At 37.9% G+C, this 15,318-nt stretch overlaps 1 protein-coding gene across 1 annotated transcript in view; it reads right to left on the reverse strand.

The window, feature by feature from the left end:
• Nucleotides 1-15,318, reverse strand: part of csf1rb (colony stimulating factor 1 receptor, b) — a 39,767-nt gene that overhangs the window by 22,874 nt on the left and 1,575 nt on the right. Inside the window, exons 2-8 of the mRNA XM_016522059.1 lie at nt 10,900-11,160; nt 8,737-9,021; nt 8,502-8,635; nt 4,287-4,449; nt 4,004-4,199; nt 650-771; nt 455-563 (exon numbers count right to left, since the gene is read on the reverse strand). Coding sequence (XP_016377545.1) covers nt 455-563; nt 650-771; nt 4,004-4,199; nt 4,287-4,449; nt 8,502-8,635; nt 8,737-9,021; nt 10,900-11,160 — 1,270 coding nt within the window. The remainder of the gene's footprint in view (nt 1-454; nt 564-649; nt 772-4,003; nt 4,200-4,286; nt 4,450-8,501; nt 8,636-8,736; nt 9,022-10,899; nt 11,161-15,318) is intronic.

Raw genomic sequence — 15,318 nt, forward strand, 5'->3', positions numbered from 1 at the left:
CAATTCTGACTTTATAACTCGCAATTGCGAGTTTATATCTCACAATTCTGTGAAAAAAAGTACGAATTGTAAGATTAAAAAGTCACAATAACCTTTTTTTATTTTTTATTCAGTGGCGGAACCGGCTTCCATACATTCTAGTGCAGGGGTGGCGAACTCCGGTCCTGGAGAGCCGCAGCCCTGCAGGGGTCCCTGTAGCTTCCTAGTAACCATTCAGACCTTGATTAGCTTGTTCAGGTGTGTTTGATTAGGGTTGAAGCGAAACTCTGCAGGGCTGCGGCTCTCCAGGACCGACGTTCGCCACCCCTGTTCTAGTGTATAGAGGGTTGGGTTAACTAAATTTAAAGCAGTGTTACATTTCAAAATCATTGTTTTGATGCTTGAAAACCTCTTTTTGTCTTTGACCGCTATATATACTGTATATGTGATCTAAGTTCCAAAAAATGACACCTACATAGCTCTGGCATCTTCACACTGGAACCACTGAATCCTGGGTATTGGATAACCGGTTGCCACACAAGTGGCAATTCCATTTTCCCACTTAATCAAAGTATTGGGCTGCTCTGTATGTTGGAAATAAAACATGATCAAACCACATTTTTGTTCATTTATGAGATTAATATGTTCTCTATTAAGCAACTGGACTTACGGTAGACATGAACTGTAAAAATAATTGAGGCATTGACACTGGCACTCCTGGCAGTGAAGATGTAGTGACCATTATCTTGTGCTCCAACTTTTCTCAGCACGATTGTGGACATATAGTTGTCACTGTTAAATATGAACCCATGATTATTGTCACTTAAAATAGAGGTGCTCTCGTTTAATACATAAATGATTCTGGTACTCATTTCCCAAAAGTATTATAAGTCTAAGTAGATCACTGAATCATCTTATGATTCATCTTATTTTTGCTTCCGTTTCCCAAAGCTATCGCAACTTAATTAGTGCTTAAAAACGGTTGTCGATTTATGAGTGCTCTGCAGTAAGAGCATCATAAGGAGATGGATTTCTGCAGACACCTATGGAAGGTGGATGGGGCTAAAAGTATTTAAATGTAACTCGTGAAATTTGACCATCAACACACCCTGTTTTGTCCAAGTTAACGTGAGAACACACACAGCGGCCAATGAAGTTGCTGTATTTGAGACTATATTTGACGCAATGACACATTGGTATATACGTATACAAACATCAGACGTCATGTTTATTTATAAAGGAAGTTGTAATGGTACACTGGTATGCACGTATGCAAACATCAGACGTTATATTTGTTCATAAGAGATAATGCATTTTTATGTTGTGTGTCATGTCAGTCCCATGTCATTTTTAGTTGTTTAGTTTAACATTCTTAGGCGTCTTTGTAAGAAAAATAAACCATATTTAAAATGTAAAAATCACTTTAATCTAGCTTGCGCTCACTGTTGTAAACGGAAGCAGCTCCGGGCGCATGACGTATAAGTTCGGCATTGCGCGTGCGCCGCTCAGAAGTGACGCACACAGAAGCGCAGGGGAGAGATCAAAACAAAACAACGGTCACTTATTAGAAGTACAAAACGAGGATTTGTAAAGAAGAATGTCGGAGGATTTCGATATAAGCCAAGAGGAGACTGGTTTTCCTTTGCTAAAGTAAGAAATCTTTACTTCTTTTGATCCTGTAAACAAACGTTGGTTTTCACGAGACGCACCGGCGCATGCGCAACGCTGACCCCATACTGTGGACATATAGTTGTCACTGTTAAATATGAACCCATGATTATTGTCACTTAAAATAGAGGTGCTCTCGTTTAATACATAAATGATTCTGGTACTCATTTCCCAAAAGTATTATAAGTCTAAGTAGATCACTGAATCATCTTATGATTCATCTTATTTTTGCTTCCGTTTCCCAAAGCTATCGCAACTTAATTAGTGCTTAAAAACGGTTGTCGATTTATGAGTGCTCTGCAGTAAGAGCATCATAAGGAGATGGATTTCTGCAGACACCTATGGAAGGTGGATGGGGCTAAAAGTATTTAAATGTAACTCGTGAAATTTGACCATCAACACACCCTGTTTTGTCCAAGTTAACGTGAGAACACACACAGCGGCCAATGAAGTTGCTGTATTTGAGACTATATTTGACGCAATGACACATTGGTATATACGTATACAAACATCAGACGTCAGCATACCAGTGTACCATTACAGTAATGGTACACTGGTATGCACGTATGCAAACATCAGACGTTATATTTGTTCATAAGAGATAATGCATTTTTATGTTGTGTGTCATGTCAGTCCCATGTCATTTTTAGTTGTTTAGTTTAACATTCTTAGTAGAAAAGTCTTAATTTACATTGTAACATTAATTAGTTTACTCTAGCACAGTATATATCAGTAAGGTAATGCTGCAGTAAAGTAAAAAAGGATTAATATGTGGGTAAATTTAGAGGTAAATCAGCTTTAAAAAGTATTAAATGTTTGAACATGTTATTTCTTTTTCCCCTTCATCCAGAATGTGTACATGTTGAGAGATGTTCAAATTTGTCGTCTTAAAGGGTTAGTTCACCCAAAAATGAAAATTAGGCTGTGTTTTACTCACCCCCGAGGCATCCTAGGTATATATGACTTTCTTCTTTCAGACGAATCCAGTCGGAGCCGGAGCTGCTTCCGTGTACAACAGTGAGCGCAAGCTAGATTCAAGTGATTATTACGTTTTGAATATGGATATTTTTCTTACATTTGTTCCACCCCCCGGAGCCGTGTGAGACACTTTTTTTATGGATGGGCACTATTTTATTTCACTATTTTTGGACTGAAGCACTGCAACACCCGCTGACTGCAATGACAGAGCTTGGAATAGCCAGGACAATTTTTTATATAACTCAGACTGGATTCGTCTGAAAGAAGAAAGTCATATACACCTAGGATGCCTCTGGGGTGAGTAAAACACAGCCTAATTTTCATTTTTGGGTGAACTAACCCTTTAACATGGTAAAACTGTGCGTCTTTACGTTTACTGAATAAACTGATACCATACGGCCAGAATATGCTTGTCTACACATACCAAAGAAACACATTCAAAATTGCTGCGTTAAGGCGAACAAACAGTGTGTGTTGACTGTCAATTTTCATGTGTTCCATTTAAAGACTTTTGGCCCAGTCTGCTTTCCATATGCGGCTTAATAGTGAAATTACACTTAACATGCTTATTTAACACAGTCAATGTCATCTGTAATCCAAAATAATAATAAAGGCATAAAATAAACAAATGAATAAATAAATGAATTTGTGAATTCTGGGAAGCACATGAAAAAATAAACATTTGTAAGACTGCACTTAGAAAACGCTCTTCACATCTATGATCAATCCTTTTTAGGAAACAAGGTCAGCACTCACCACCACTCTATGATTCAGTGAACCTTAAAGCCCAAACTTCGGTTTTTACGCATACTAGTGTGCATGTACATGGTGCATGATAAAATTTCAGCAGCGGCTATTTGCACTAAGTGACAACAGAAGTATTTTCTTAGCGATATGCTAATTACACTAAGTGCAAATAACGATAGATTCTGTGTAAAAATAACAGTATTTTCTTTGCAATAAGTGTAAATAGTAGTTAGATGCTACTTTGCATTTATTTGCACCTCAGTATTGTAGTACATTATAAAACATTATGCAGTAACAACATTGAGTGTAAATTATCATATTTCAATCATGACAACTCTCTGAACATTTTAGCATGGTGATGAATTCACCTTATTGGGACAATAAAGCCCTCTCTACAACTACCCCTAAACCCACCGATCAACACTTTATTATTTAATACCCGTGAGGTACTTTATTTCCACTTTTCGAATATTTCCTTCATTTTTATTGATCTGATATGTGTTGGGAAAAGGGAAAAGAACGAGTTCTGCAAAAGGCGTCGATTGCATCAAAAGTTACCCACATGTAGCCTGGAATGGATCTAGATTCGGATAATAAAAATAATTCTAAGAACAGAAACAAATGAACTCACCTATTATTAATCCTGTTAAATGTCTCCTCGTGCGTGTGATTCGATTTGGGAGTTTTCCAACATGTCCGTTTAACTTCTGGATATGCTTCAATTTGCACAGCAAGTTCAACCTTATCCCCTTGCATCACCTCAATATCTGTTCCATTCACCTTGTATTCAGAGGACAGGATGGGTTTAAGCTGAATGTACGGTTTATCTGAAAGAAGACACCAAGACCACAGCTTAAACACAATTTCACAAATAAAGCCTAAATAAAATCACTCTACAACATGAAGAAACCTACCTACAACTTTGAGAACTGCTGTCACACTGTTTTTTCCTGCTCGATTTTGGGCAGTGCAGGTTAAATTCCCTGCGTCGGACATGTTTACTTGATGAATGGTTAAAAGACTAATGAAGCAAATTTGTTCACATCCTTTGTCTCTGTTTGTTTTATAATTCAGTACCTGATTAGGACAAATCATGTTAGCAAGTTTTTTAATCAAACATTCTAGTATGCATTCAAAACAATCTGGCATCATATTTACAGACAATCAGGAACTGAAATGGATTCTGAGGAACTGAACAGCCTGGCTTTGAATTGAAAACATGCAGGACTATACTGTATGCTTTTATAAGAAAATTACTTAAACAAATGGTTGACACAACCCACAGCGCTTTCAGGGAAAACACTCATAATCCTGCATCTTTTGCTGCGGCCTGCATCGCATCAACCATTTGTTTCAGTGATTTTCTTATAAAAATATACAAGCTAGAAAACTTGTAATATTTTGTAGTGGTTCTTGGGGTTATGTCTTGGTCTAGATCCTCAAGGGGTCTAGTCTTGGTCTGGTTCTAGAACAGTGAGAGTTTAGTTTTGAGTCTGTTACACAAACATACTGTGATTTTATACAGTTAGCAAATTGATAGAAGTCAGAGTGAATATTATGAATTGATTCATTCATTTTGTGATTGTGGTTTGTGTTGTAACACCTAATGAGTGAGATTTGGCCTTTGCCAGTTTGTTCAATTACAAAATCGTGACCTGCCCTGTTGAAAAAAACAGCTGGTTAGGTATGTTTTGAAGCATGGCAGCTGGTTTGAGCTGGTTTAAGCTGGTCCTTAGTTGGCCATGACCTGGTTTAAGCTGATCCTGAGCTGGTTATAAGATGGTTATGAGCTGGTTTAAGCTGGTCATGTGCTGGTCCTAAACTGGTCCTAAGCAACTAGCTCCTGCTCAGGACCACCTCATGACCAGCTTAAACCAGCTCAATCCAGCTGCCGAGCTTCAAAACATACCTAACCAGCATATGCTGTTTTTTTCAACAGGGTACATATTAGCTATCCCTATCTAGACCTCCCGTCTCAATTCACCACCTCTAATATTTGCCCGTTTATCAAAATTGAAGAAGCTGTAACATTACACATTGCTGAACTTGGCCAGCACTGAGTTAGTAGACAAGTCCAGGACCTTCACATTTGTGTAGGGACAGCACAGACAAGATCTTGACCAGTGCTGGGTAGATTACTTACAGATTGTAGTCCTTTATTGATTACAAATTAAATTACATGTTGTTAACATAATCTGGATTACACTTATTGGGTAATGTAATTTGACTACTTTTTGATTACTTTTACTTAGTTTTCTTTATCTTAAGGTCTTGAATGGAATTATTGTGGACCATACTGATTTTTAAAAAAAAATAATAATGCTGTCAAATCTATTAATCGTGATTAATCGCATCCGAAATAAAAGTTTGTGTTTACATTATATATGTGTGTGTGTGCAAAGAAAAAGAAAATATATTTACATGGGGTTAATGTAAAAAATTGTATTGTGTTGATGAAAGCTAATAATGAATGAAATCATAAAAATGTCAAATTAAAATGAATGAAATTTTATACAGTATATATATATATATATATATTTAAGGCTATTATATATATACATATATACTGTATATATATATATATAATGGACTGATACACAATATGCAACTGCATTGTCAGAGTAGGCCTACTGAAACTGATAGTGAGCAGAAATAGTTGCTCCGTAAGAGATTCTGCGATAATTAATCTGAAAATAGTACAGAAGAACTGAAATTTGATGCTAAAGTGTGTGTGTGTGCTGTATAAAATCATTGCTTTATGAATTGCAACAAATTATGAAACTGCATGAAACTCTCCATTTACATGCCACTGTAGAAGCAACTCAAGTTTAAACTGTCATTAATTGTTATGTCTCTGACTGTGATTGTTATGATTTTTTTTAGAACCAAAAATAAAAATACAAAAAATACAAAAATAAAAAACTGCCAAAGCAATGCTCAGTCAAACCTGAACTCTACCACACAAACCACACAGTAAAGCTAACAATAAGTCCGATCTGAAGAAATAAAAGTGTAACAGTATGAAAGTATGATCTTTCATTAGCATTTGCTCAAAATTACAGTACTGATCAGCAAGATAGATGTCATGTATTTCATTCAAATTGGGGAGCTATTCCACTTAAAAGTAAAAATGCTAATTAATGCTATAGTATGCTGGCATCAAAGGCCTGATATATTTCAAGTGAAATCAAAGAACAAACTGGTGTGACAATTTTGAACAATATGGAATTAATTTCAGGAGTTCGAAGCAGCTTGCTCCACCTTCTTTAACATGGAAATCATCTGTGCTTCATTTCTTCTTTTCAGTTTGTCGAGGTCAGATGTCCACGAGTAAAAGCATGAACACGCTGAAGAGCTTCTTTATAATAGAAATTGAAAAATTTGAAAACAACACTGGCACTTTTTATTTCATGTTTAAGGGGCCGTTCACACAGAATGCATTTTTCAATTCCAATGCATTACTTTTCCATTGTTTTTCTATGTAAATGCACTAGACGGACATGTATGACCGTTGCGCTCGTGTCTTGCATCTTTTGCAGCGTTTCGCACATGAGTGCCGCATTTTTAAGATGCCGTGTCAAGTCTAAAGATTTTCAACTTTTACACACACCACCGCTCATCAATGTCAGTTCCAAAACAGTAGACCAATCAGAAGACCGCGGAGGCGGGGCAAGCGTTGTGAGCTTTTGTTTACAGTAGCAAGTTGGCATGACAACTGTTTTATTTGATGGCAACATGGCGGAGGAGGCCTTCTGCGCTGCATTTTTTTAAAAAAACCATTCTTAAGTGCTGCGTCTTGTGTTTGTAAGTGCAAAGATGTGTTCTCTGTGAACGGCAACTAATATTGTAAAGGTGATGATACACGGGGCAAATTTTTGAGCAATGTTGCTGAGCAACGGGCAACCAGGTGAGACACAGGGCCCATGAACGATCTAAAGTATCCAGACAGAAATTTGTTGCCCATTCTCAATGGGAAAGTACCCACCTTAAAGGGCCATTCACACAGAACATGTATTTGCGTCTAAAGACACGAGACGCAGCACTCAGGAATGGTTTTAAAAAAAATAAGTGCAGTGCAGGACGCGAGGGTCACGAAAGACGCTTTTGAGAGATGACGCAATAACAGAAATAACAGTGCCTCTTAAGCCATGTTGCCGTCAAATAAAACAGTTGCCATGCCAACTTGCTACTGTAAACAAAGCTTGGAACGCTTGCCCCGCCTCCGGGGTCTTCTGATTGGCCCACTGTTTTGGAACTGACATTGATGATCGGCGCTCATGATGCTGCAAAAGACGTGAGATGTGAGCGCAACGGTCATACACGTCCGTCTATCGCGTGTAGAAAAACAATGGAAAAGCAGTGCATTTGAATGGAAAAATGCGTTCGGTGTGAACTGACCCTAAAGCTGCTTGCTTTAAAGCAATCCATTCTATAAAGTACTACATAAATAAACATGACATTACTAAAGTGCCGAATTGCCGGTGTAAATTGCCAAATTGCCTAGCTGTTGTTTTCCCACTGCTGTCATTTCTGTTTTGCGTTTATTTTGTTATTGAGAGGAAAGCACATAGCTTTACATATTCATCCAAACGCCCCTCTCAGCAGTGCGGATGGCATCAGTATGCTCGCTAACAGTATTTCGCTGCTAAGTTATTTTGAACTTCTCTTTAGCCCTAAGAGAAAAACGAAAAATAACTTTGCCATGAGTATTCAGAGCCCACATTAAACCATCCCAAGTTCTGTTGCATTAAGGCCCTGCCTTAATGCAACAGAACTTGGGATGGTTTAATGTGGGCTCTGAATACACAAGCTGATCAGTGATTTGATTCACATTTCATTCTGTATATCATACAAAATGATTGTATCACTTCAGAATAAACCAATGGAGATCCACTGGCTAGAATTTCAAAACAGACTGCAGTCATATCTGTGACCACAAGCCAAGACTCAGATGTAGACCAAGACACTGTGTAATGAAACACAGACCAAGGCCACATTTTCAAGAGTTTTCAAGACCAAAATACCATGATGCCCACTCTATTGCCTAATTAATTCAGTTCCTCATCAATAATCTCATACTTTATTTCATGTTTGCTATCAGGTCAAATTCTCAAAACACATCACTTCACCTTTTCTGATGAGCTCCAGGTGATGTTATATGAATGATCTTGGTTTTCGGTGTGACAAGCGATATGCAGCGTTTCACCGACAATTCGCACGTACCGATTGGCTGGAAGTGACACCGCTGGTGGCTGTTGTGTTTCTGCGGTAAATAGATGGGTAGTGCTGAATAAGATAAGATTCTTGGTATATTTTTTATTAATACAATTGTACAAAACAGTGCACGAGACTAACACAACTCACGTTCTATGACAGTTATTTGGAAGACGTCAGACTTCATTTGGACTCCATTCATTTTGACAATGCACACATAATCTCCGCTGTAGCTAGGCTGAAGATTTCGAATCAGTATGCCACGTTTGGGATCCGCGGTGTAATTCATCTCGGATGGGACCGCAGATCCATTCTCCATCTGGAGCGAGAACTCAGCACTTTCTGGGTTTGTCACCAAGCAGTCCAGCAAGTAGTTTGAGCCTTCTTTTTGAATTATCGTTAGGATTTGAGGGGTAGTAAAGGCTTTGACAGAATCTATTGCAGTAAAACATACAGATATTTCAGCCAATATTTTTACTTCCTGTATGTTCTTGGTGTTTGTACGTCTTGAGAGTTAAGTGCAAATGCTGTAAACGAACTATTTTGATTCATTAAATGTCAAACATGTTTAAATATTCATTGCACGTCAATGTCAGTTTTGTTCATAAAGTCAGTTTCTTGTACTAAGTGTGTGCTTACTGTTAATAAACAGTGTTGGTGGTAATGCCATACAAGTTACGCGAGTTACGTAATCAGATTACGTTTTTCAAGTAACTAGTAAACTAACGCATACATTTACAAGAAAAAGAGTTACTTTTTAAAATAAGTAACACTTTGTTTTCCCATTTATTCACTGACACATCTCCTGTCCCCGTATTGAGAGAAATTGGGAGTGACTGCAGAGGCACTTCCTTCTTAATTTCACTTTTGTTGTGAAAGGGCGTTTACAGTTGCCAAAAATATAACTTTGGGGATTTTTGTTATTAAAAATAAATAAACAAGCCCAGCTCAGCTGACAAAAAGTAATGCAAAAGTAACGTAATGCATTATTTTCCATTAAAAGTAACTAAGTAACGCAATTAGTTACTTTTTAATGGAGTAACGCAATGTTGTAATGCATTACTTTTAAAAGTAACTTTCCCCAACACGGTTAATAAATGTGGTTATTACACAGCTCTCTGCAATGCTCGATTGTGATTGGTCAGTAGCACCATTCTGAGGCGAAATATTTTTGTATGATTCCAATCTTGAATGTTATCTCAGGCAAACTATTTCTTACATACAGTACTTTCATGTTTCTTGTAACACTGCATCTTTCTGCTTAAGCAATTGAAAATAATCCACCTCAAAACAAAATATTTACTAATATTTTTAGTCACTGTGCAATAAGTGCAATAATGTATAGTCAGCTGGTCATTATCACAAATGAAACCATTTCAGGATGATGCTAAATTTATTGTGCAATGAAATGTAACAAACATTTGTTTCCCTAAAAATGTTTTATGGCTCTTCTGTAATTCTGTGGTGCTAATTATTATTGTACTATTTATTTTCATGTTGCATCAGTATTTTTGTAAATATTTAGATCAGGTAAACTTGTATCATTAATTATGAAGCATTGGTTAAGTACAGATAAGTTGTTGTTGTTTTTTTGCTTTTGCAAGGATGGGAACATTCTAGAAGTTTCTGTAACATTCTGTAATATTCTGTAAAAATACACTGTGAACACAGTGGGACAAAAATCATCCAACGGACACTTCTGAAGTTTTGCCTGACTCACTTTTGGTAACTGTTTATGTTAAAGGGGTCATATGATGCTGCTAAAAAGAACATTATTTTGTGTATTTGGTGTAATGAAATGTGTTTATGCGGTTTAAGGTTAAAAAAACACATTATTTTCCACATACTGTATATTATTGTTTCTCCTCTATGCCCCGCCTTTCTGAAACGCGTCGATTTTTACAAAACTAATCGGTCTGAAAAGCGAGGTGTGCTCTGATTAACCAACTATCCAGTGCGTTGTGATTGGCCGAAAAGCTCAAGCGTGTGACGGAAATGTTACGCCCCTATCTCTTTGGATTTGAGACTTTAGTCTTTGCAACTTTACAGATCTTCTTTATGCACCAAGAGCTAGTAACACTCCAAAGAGAAAGGAAAAATTGAAATCGCATCATATGACCCCTTTAAACTATTGTTGTTAGCTCAGTTTTATACATGTACCATGTGATTTCCGTATTCAGCATGTCAAACTTTATAAAGAAACATTCAAACTAAAAGCAAACCAAAAATAAAAATTTGTTTCACAGACTGTCCCAAACATATATTAGCACTGACCTTTAGACAATCGCTCTAAATGTTTAATAGTGCACATACCTTTAACATAAATGTGGATCTCTGAGTACAAGTCTGTTTGATTCTTGTAACTGCAACGGTATGTTCCTGTGTACTCTGTAGTGGGCTTTTTGACACTGAGGGTCTTTTGTGAGACGTGTTTCTGGTGTTTCCTGAGCCTTGTCTTCCATATGATATCCGCTTGTCCCTCGCAGCTCAGAATGAAGGGTTTGTAAGCTGACCTGACCACCTCAGATCGACTCAGCGGAGAGGAGTTCAGCTTTATCACTGGTGCGGGAAACTCTGCTCAGACACACAGAAGAGCAGAGAAGCTCAAGAAAAGTGAAAAAGTGCGTATAGGAATATGCTGTGCATAGGTAAACAATGAAACGGATTGACTGATTTATTAATGCAATAATCCTTGATGCCAAACAAAGGTGTTATCAATAGCTTGTTTATTGATATTTCATCATGCAAGAGGTTAGATAAACCATAACAGTACAAAAAATCGTTCCAGAAAACAAAACTTCCAAGCGTGACATGTTATATACGACAGAGTAACACAAATCATCAACTTCGTTTCACTTATTGATTAGGATTTCAGATTTAGGTCATTTTAGCTAGGTTATTGCGATTCATTTTTTAAAAACTATTATTGAGTGCCTTTTTGTTAGTATAAGGATAATATGCCATCAAAATGCTTCATTTTGCCCATGCATTTATTGGCTCTGTCTCTTAGCCGAATCCTGCAGTGTGGTAGCAATGCGAGACACTTGCAGCAGCAATGCCTGGTGGTTCTCCACGAGGAGGCTCTGAAGGCGAGCCATGCTCTGGAGGTGGAGCAGCTGCTGCTCGCCCTGGTCGCCCGTGGCCCGCAGGACCTTCAGGATCTCAGCCTGAACGCTGGCCACCTCCTTGTTTTCTTGCACCAGCTGATTTAGGATCTTCACCATTTCGCCGTACCAGCCCCTGCTCTCCTGCTCTTCCTGGATTAGTTGGGTGAGTGATTGCTTTAGCTCGTCCAGTCCACAGCATGCTGAAGACGGTGACACATTGGGTGGACCCTTGGTGTCAGGGGGTGAGTTCTTATCCAAATGACTCATTGTCATATCATATGGGCTGATAAGTTTTTCATTTGCTAAAGGGAGCACACATATAGCAGGCTTCAAAATTTCCCCTCAAACAAGTTATATTACTGTACGTAAGGGTTCCTCAAAAACCAACCCTGCAGGGCCACTGCTGGCTGAGTTTAACTCCAATCCTAATCACAGACACCTGAGCAACATAACCAGGGTCTTCAGAGTTACAGGTAGAGTAGGTGAGTTTGATCAGGGTTTGCGCTAAACTCTGAAGACAGTGGCCCTCCAGGACCGGATTTGAAGAGCCCTGCTGTATGAAGTTTATGAAATTGTATGGTAGTTGACATTAAATACTTTTGGGAATGCATTTCTGTTCGGTGGCGTGACATTGTACACTCCGTCTCAAACTAGTCTGAACAGCATTATTATGCATGTAGTTTTAATGACCTCATATTTAAGGAGCAGTTCAAACAAAAATGGCCATCCTGAGGCCATCCAAGATGTAGATGAGTTTGTTTCTTCATGGGAACAGAACTGGAGAAATGTAGCATCACAACTTGCTCAGCAATGGATCCTCTGCAGTGAATGGGTGCCGTCAGAATGAGAGTCCAAACAGCTGATAAAAACATCACAATAATAGAGTCCATGATCCATAATAACGTCTCCTCCAGTGAAAAAGTCCATCTTCTGTTGTCTCTCACATCAAAATCCACACACATATTTGTTTAGAGCTGTTTTGGACTGTTTTTAAGCGGTGCTTGATCTGTGCAGATTTCTCTCCTGATTCAGACAAGATGACTTTATCACTGGAGAAAGCGATATTATGGATTATGGCTTCACAAGTCATTAACTGATGGACTGGAGTGGTGTGGATTACTTGTGGATTATTGTGATGTTTTTATCAGCTGTTTGGACTCTCATTCTGACGGCACCCATTCACTGCAGAGGATCCACTGGTGAGCAAGCGATGGAATGCTACATTTCTCCAAATCTGTTACCATGAAGAAAACAAACTCATCTACATCTTGGATGGCCTGAGGGTGAATACATTTTATGTTTGGGTGAACTATTCCTTTAATTGAGAGACTACATAAAATGTGTGTGCCTTTAAATATTTACACTGCAGGACAATTGAAATAATCCAGGCAAAACGATGGTTAAAAATGATGCAAAATAAATACTGAACAAGTTTTACACTGCAAAAAATTTTCCAGTAAAATATGTAGACCTCATCAAAAAAAAAATTTTTTTTTTTTTAATTGTAAAGAGTTTTTTTTTATATAAGTATAATTTTTAAAAAAAACAGTATTCTTTCTTCAAGATTTAAAAAAAAATGGGAAAACAGGTATTTTTATGTTACACAGTTTTGCTTCTCAAAACAAAAAAAATGATTAAAGGCATAGTTCACCCAATAATGAAAATGTAGTCATCATTTACTCACCCCCAAGTTGTTCCAAACCTGTATGAGTTTCTTTCCTCACAGAAACACAAAGGGAGCTGCTGCACTTTCATTTGATCTTTTTTTTCCATTAGAATGGAGGTTACTGCTGATTGAGACTGTCATTCTGCTTAACATTGGTAATGTTCTGCTCCACAAAAGGAAGAGCGACCTACGGTTTTGGAATAACATGATGATGACAGAATTATCATATTTTGATGACCTGTCTCTTTAAGAAGATGTGCAGGGACTAAGATGCATACATGCATACACGTTTTATTAGAGTCTTGATGTTGATTAAACACAGTCCATGGATATTATGCATCAATAACATGTTGAACTGAGGTGGACAGCACTAAAAGTGTAATGTATGGATATGGATTGTGCAAAATGTAAGTCTGTTTCCAGCATGAAGTGTGAAATAGCGGATATTGCGAGAGTTTGGATCACTGTTTTTGCAACAACACAGGGTCTTGTCACTTTTTTTGAAGAAGGGGCCCAAACATTATTTTTAACTTTAGAAAGGGGAAATGAGAGAAAGCCATGAAATGGCTTTATATGAAGGGGGGAAATGTCTGAAACATTGTAGAAGCAGCCCCTTTGATTGGGTCCCTCAGGAAACACATTGCACCGGTGGCCCATTGCACAGCCACATCCCAGGGGTCTGTTTCCCATTCCCACTTTCACTTCTGCTTTGTGTCGTACAGGACACACCAAAGCTAGACAGGACTGTTACAAATCCAGTAAAATAGACCTCATCAAAAAAAAATTTTTTTTTTTTTTAATTGTAAAGAGTTTTTTTTTATATAAGTATAATTTTAAAAAAAAACAGTATTCTTTCTTCAAGATTTAAAAAAAATGGGAAAACAGGTATTTTTATGTTACACAGTTTTGCTTCTCAAAACAAAAAAAATGATTAAAGGCATAGTTCACCCAATAATGAAAATGTAGTCATCATTTACTCACCCCCAAGTTGTTCCAAACCTGTATGAGTTTCTTTCCTCACAGAAACACAAAGGGAGCTGCTGCACTTTCATTTGATCTTTTTTTTCCATTAGAATGGAGGTTACTGCTGATTGAGACTGTCATTCTGCTTAACATTGGTAATGTTCTGCTCCACAAAAGGAAGAGCGACCTACGGTTTTGGAATAACATGATGATGACAGAATTATCATATTTTGATGACCTGTCTCTTTAAGAAGATGTGCAGGGACTAAGATGCATACATGCATACACGTTTTATTAGAGTCTTGATGTTGATTAAACACAGTCCATGGATATTATGCATCAATAACATGTTGAACTGAGGTGGACAGCACTAAAAGTGTAATGTATGGATATGGATTGTGCAAAATGTAAGTCTGTTTCCAGCATGAAGTGTGAAATAGCGGATATTGCGAGAGTTTGGATCACTGTTTTTGCAACAACACAGGGTCTTGTCACTTTTTTTGAAGAAGGGGCCCAAACATTATTTTTAACTTTAGAAAGGGGAAATGAGAGAAAGCCATGAAATGGCTTTATATGAAGGGGGGAAATGTCTGAAACATTGTAGAAGCAGCCCCTTTGATTGGGTCCCTCAGGAAACACATTGCACCGGTGGCCCATTGCACAGCCACATCCCAGGGGTCTGTTTCCCATTCCCACTTTCACTTCTGCTTTGTTTCGGACAGGACACACCAAAGCTAGACAGGACTGTTACAAAGTCAGCCATCAAAGCCACAAATATAACACACCTGTCTTAAAAACACTTGATTTCCCATGCACACAGTTGGGTTTGTGCTCTTCTTACATGATGTCAAGGGCGTAGATTACGCGGGGGACGCGGGGGACTTGTCCCCCCCACTTTTAATATCACGTAAATTCGTCCCCAGCACTTTTTCGGGCAAGTGTGTTCGCATAGAGGTTTTCAAGAGCCGGTGTGAATAAATATAGATTTAAATTCAA

This window comes from Sinocyclocheilus rhinocerous, unplaced genomic scaffold (assembly GCF_001515625.1).
Source record: "Sinocyclocheilus rhinocerous isolate Xijiao unplaced genomic scaffold, SAMN03320098_v1.1 scaffold1967, whole genome shotgun sequence".
Taxonomy (NCBI): Eukaryota; Metazoa; Chordata; class Actinopteri; order Cypriniformes; family Cyprinidae; genus Sinocyclocheilus; species Sinocyclocheilus rhinocerous.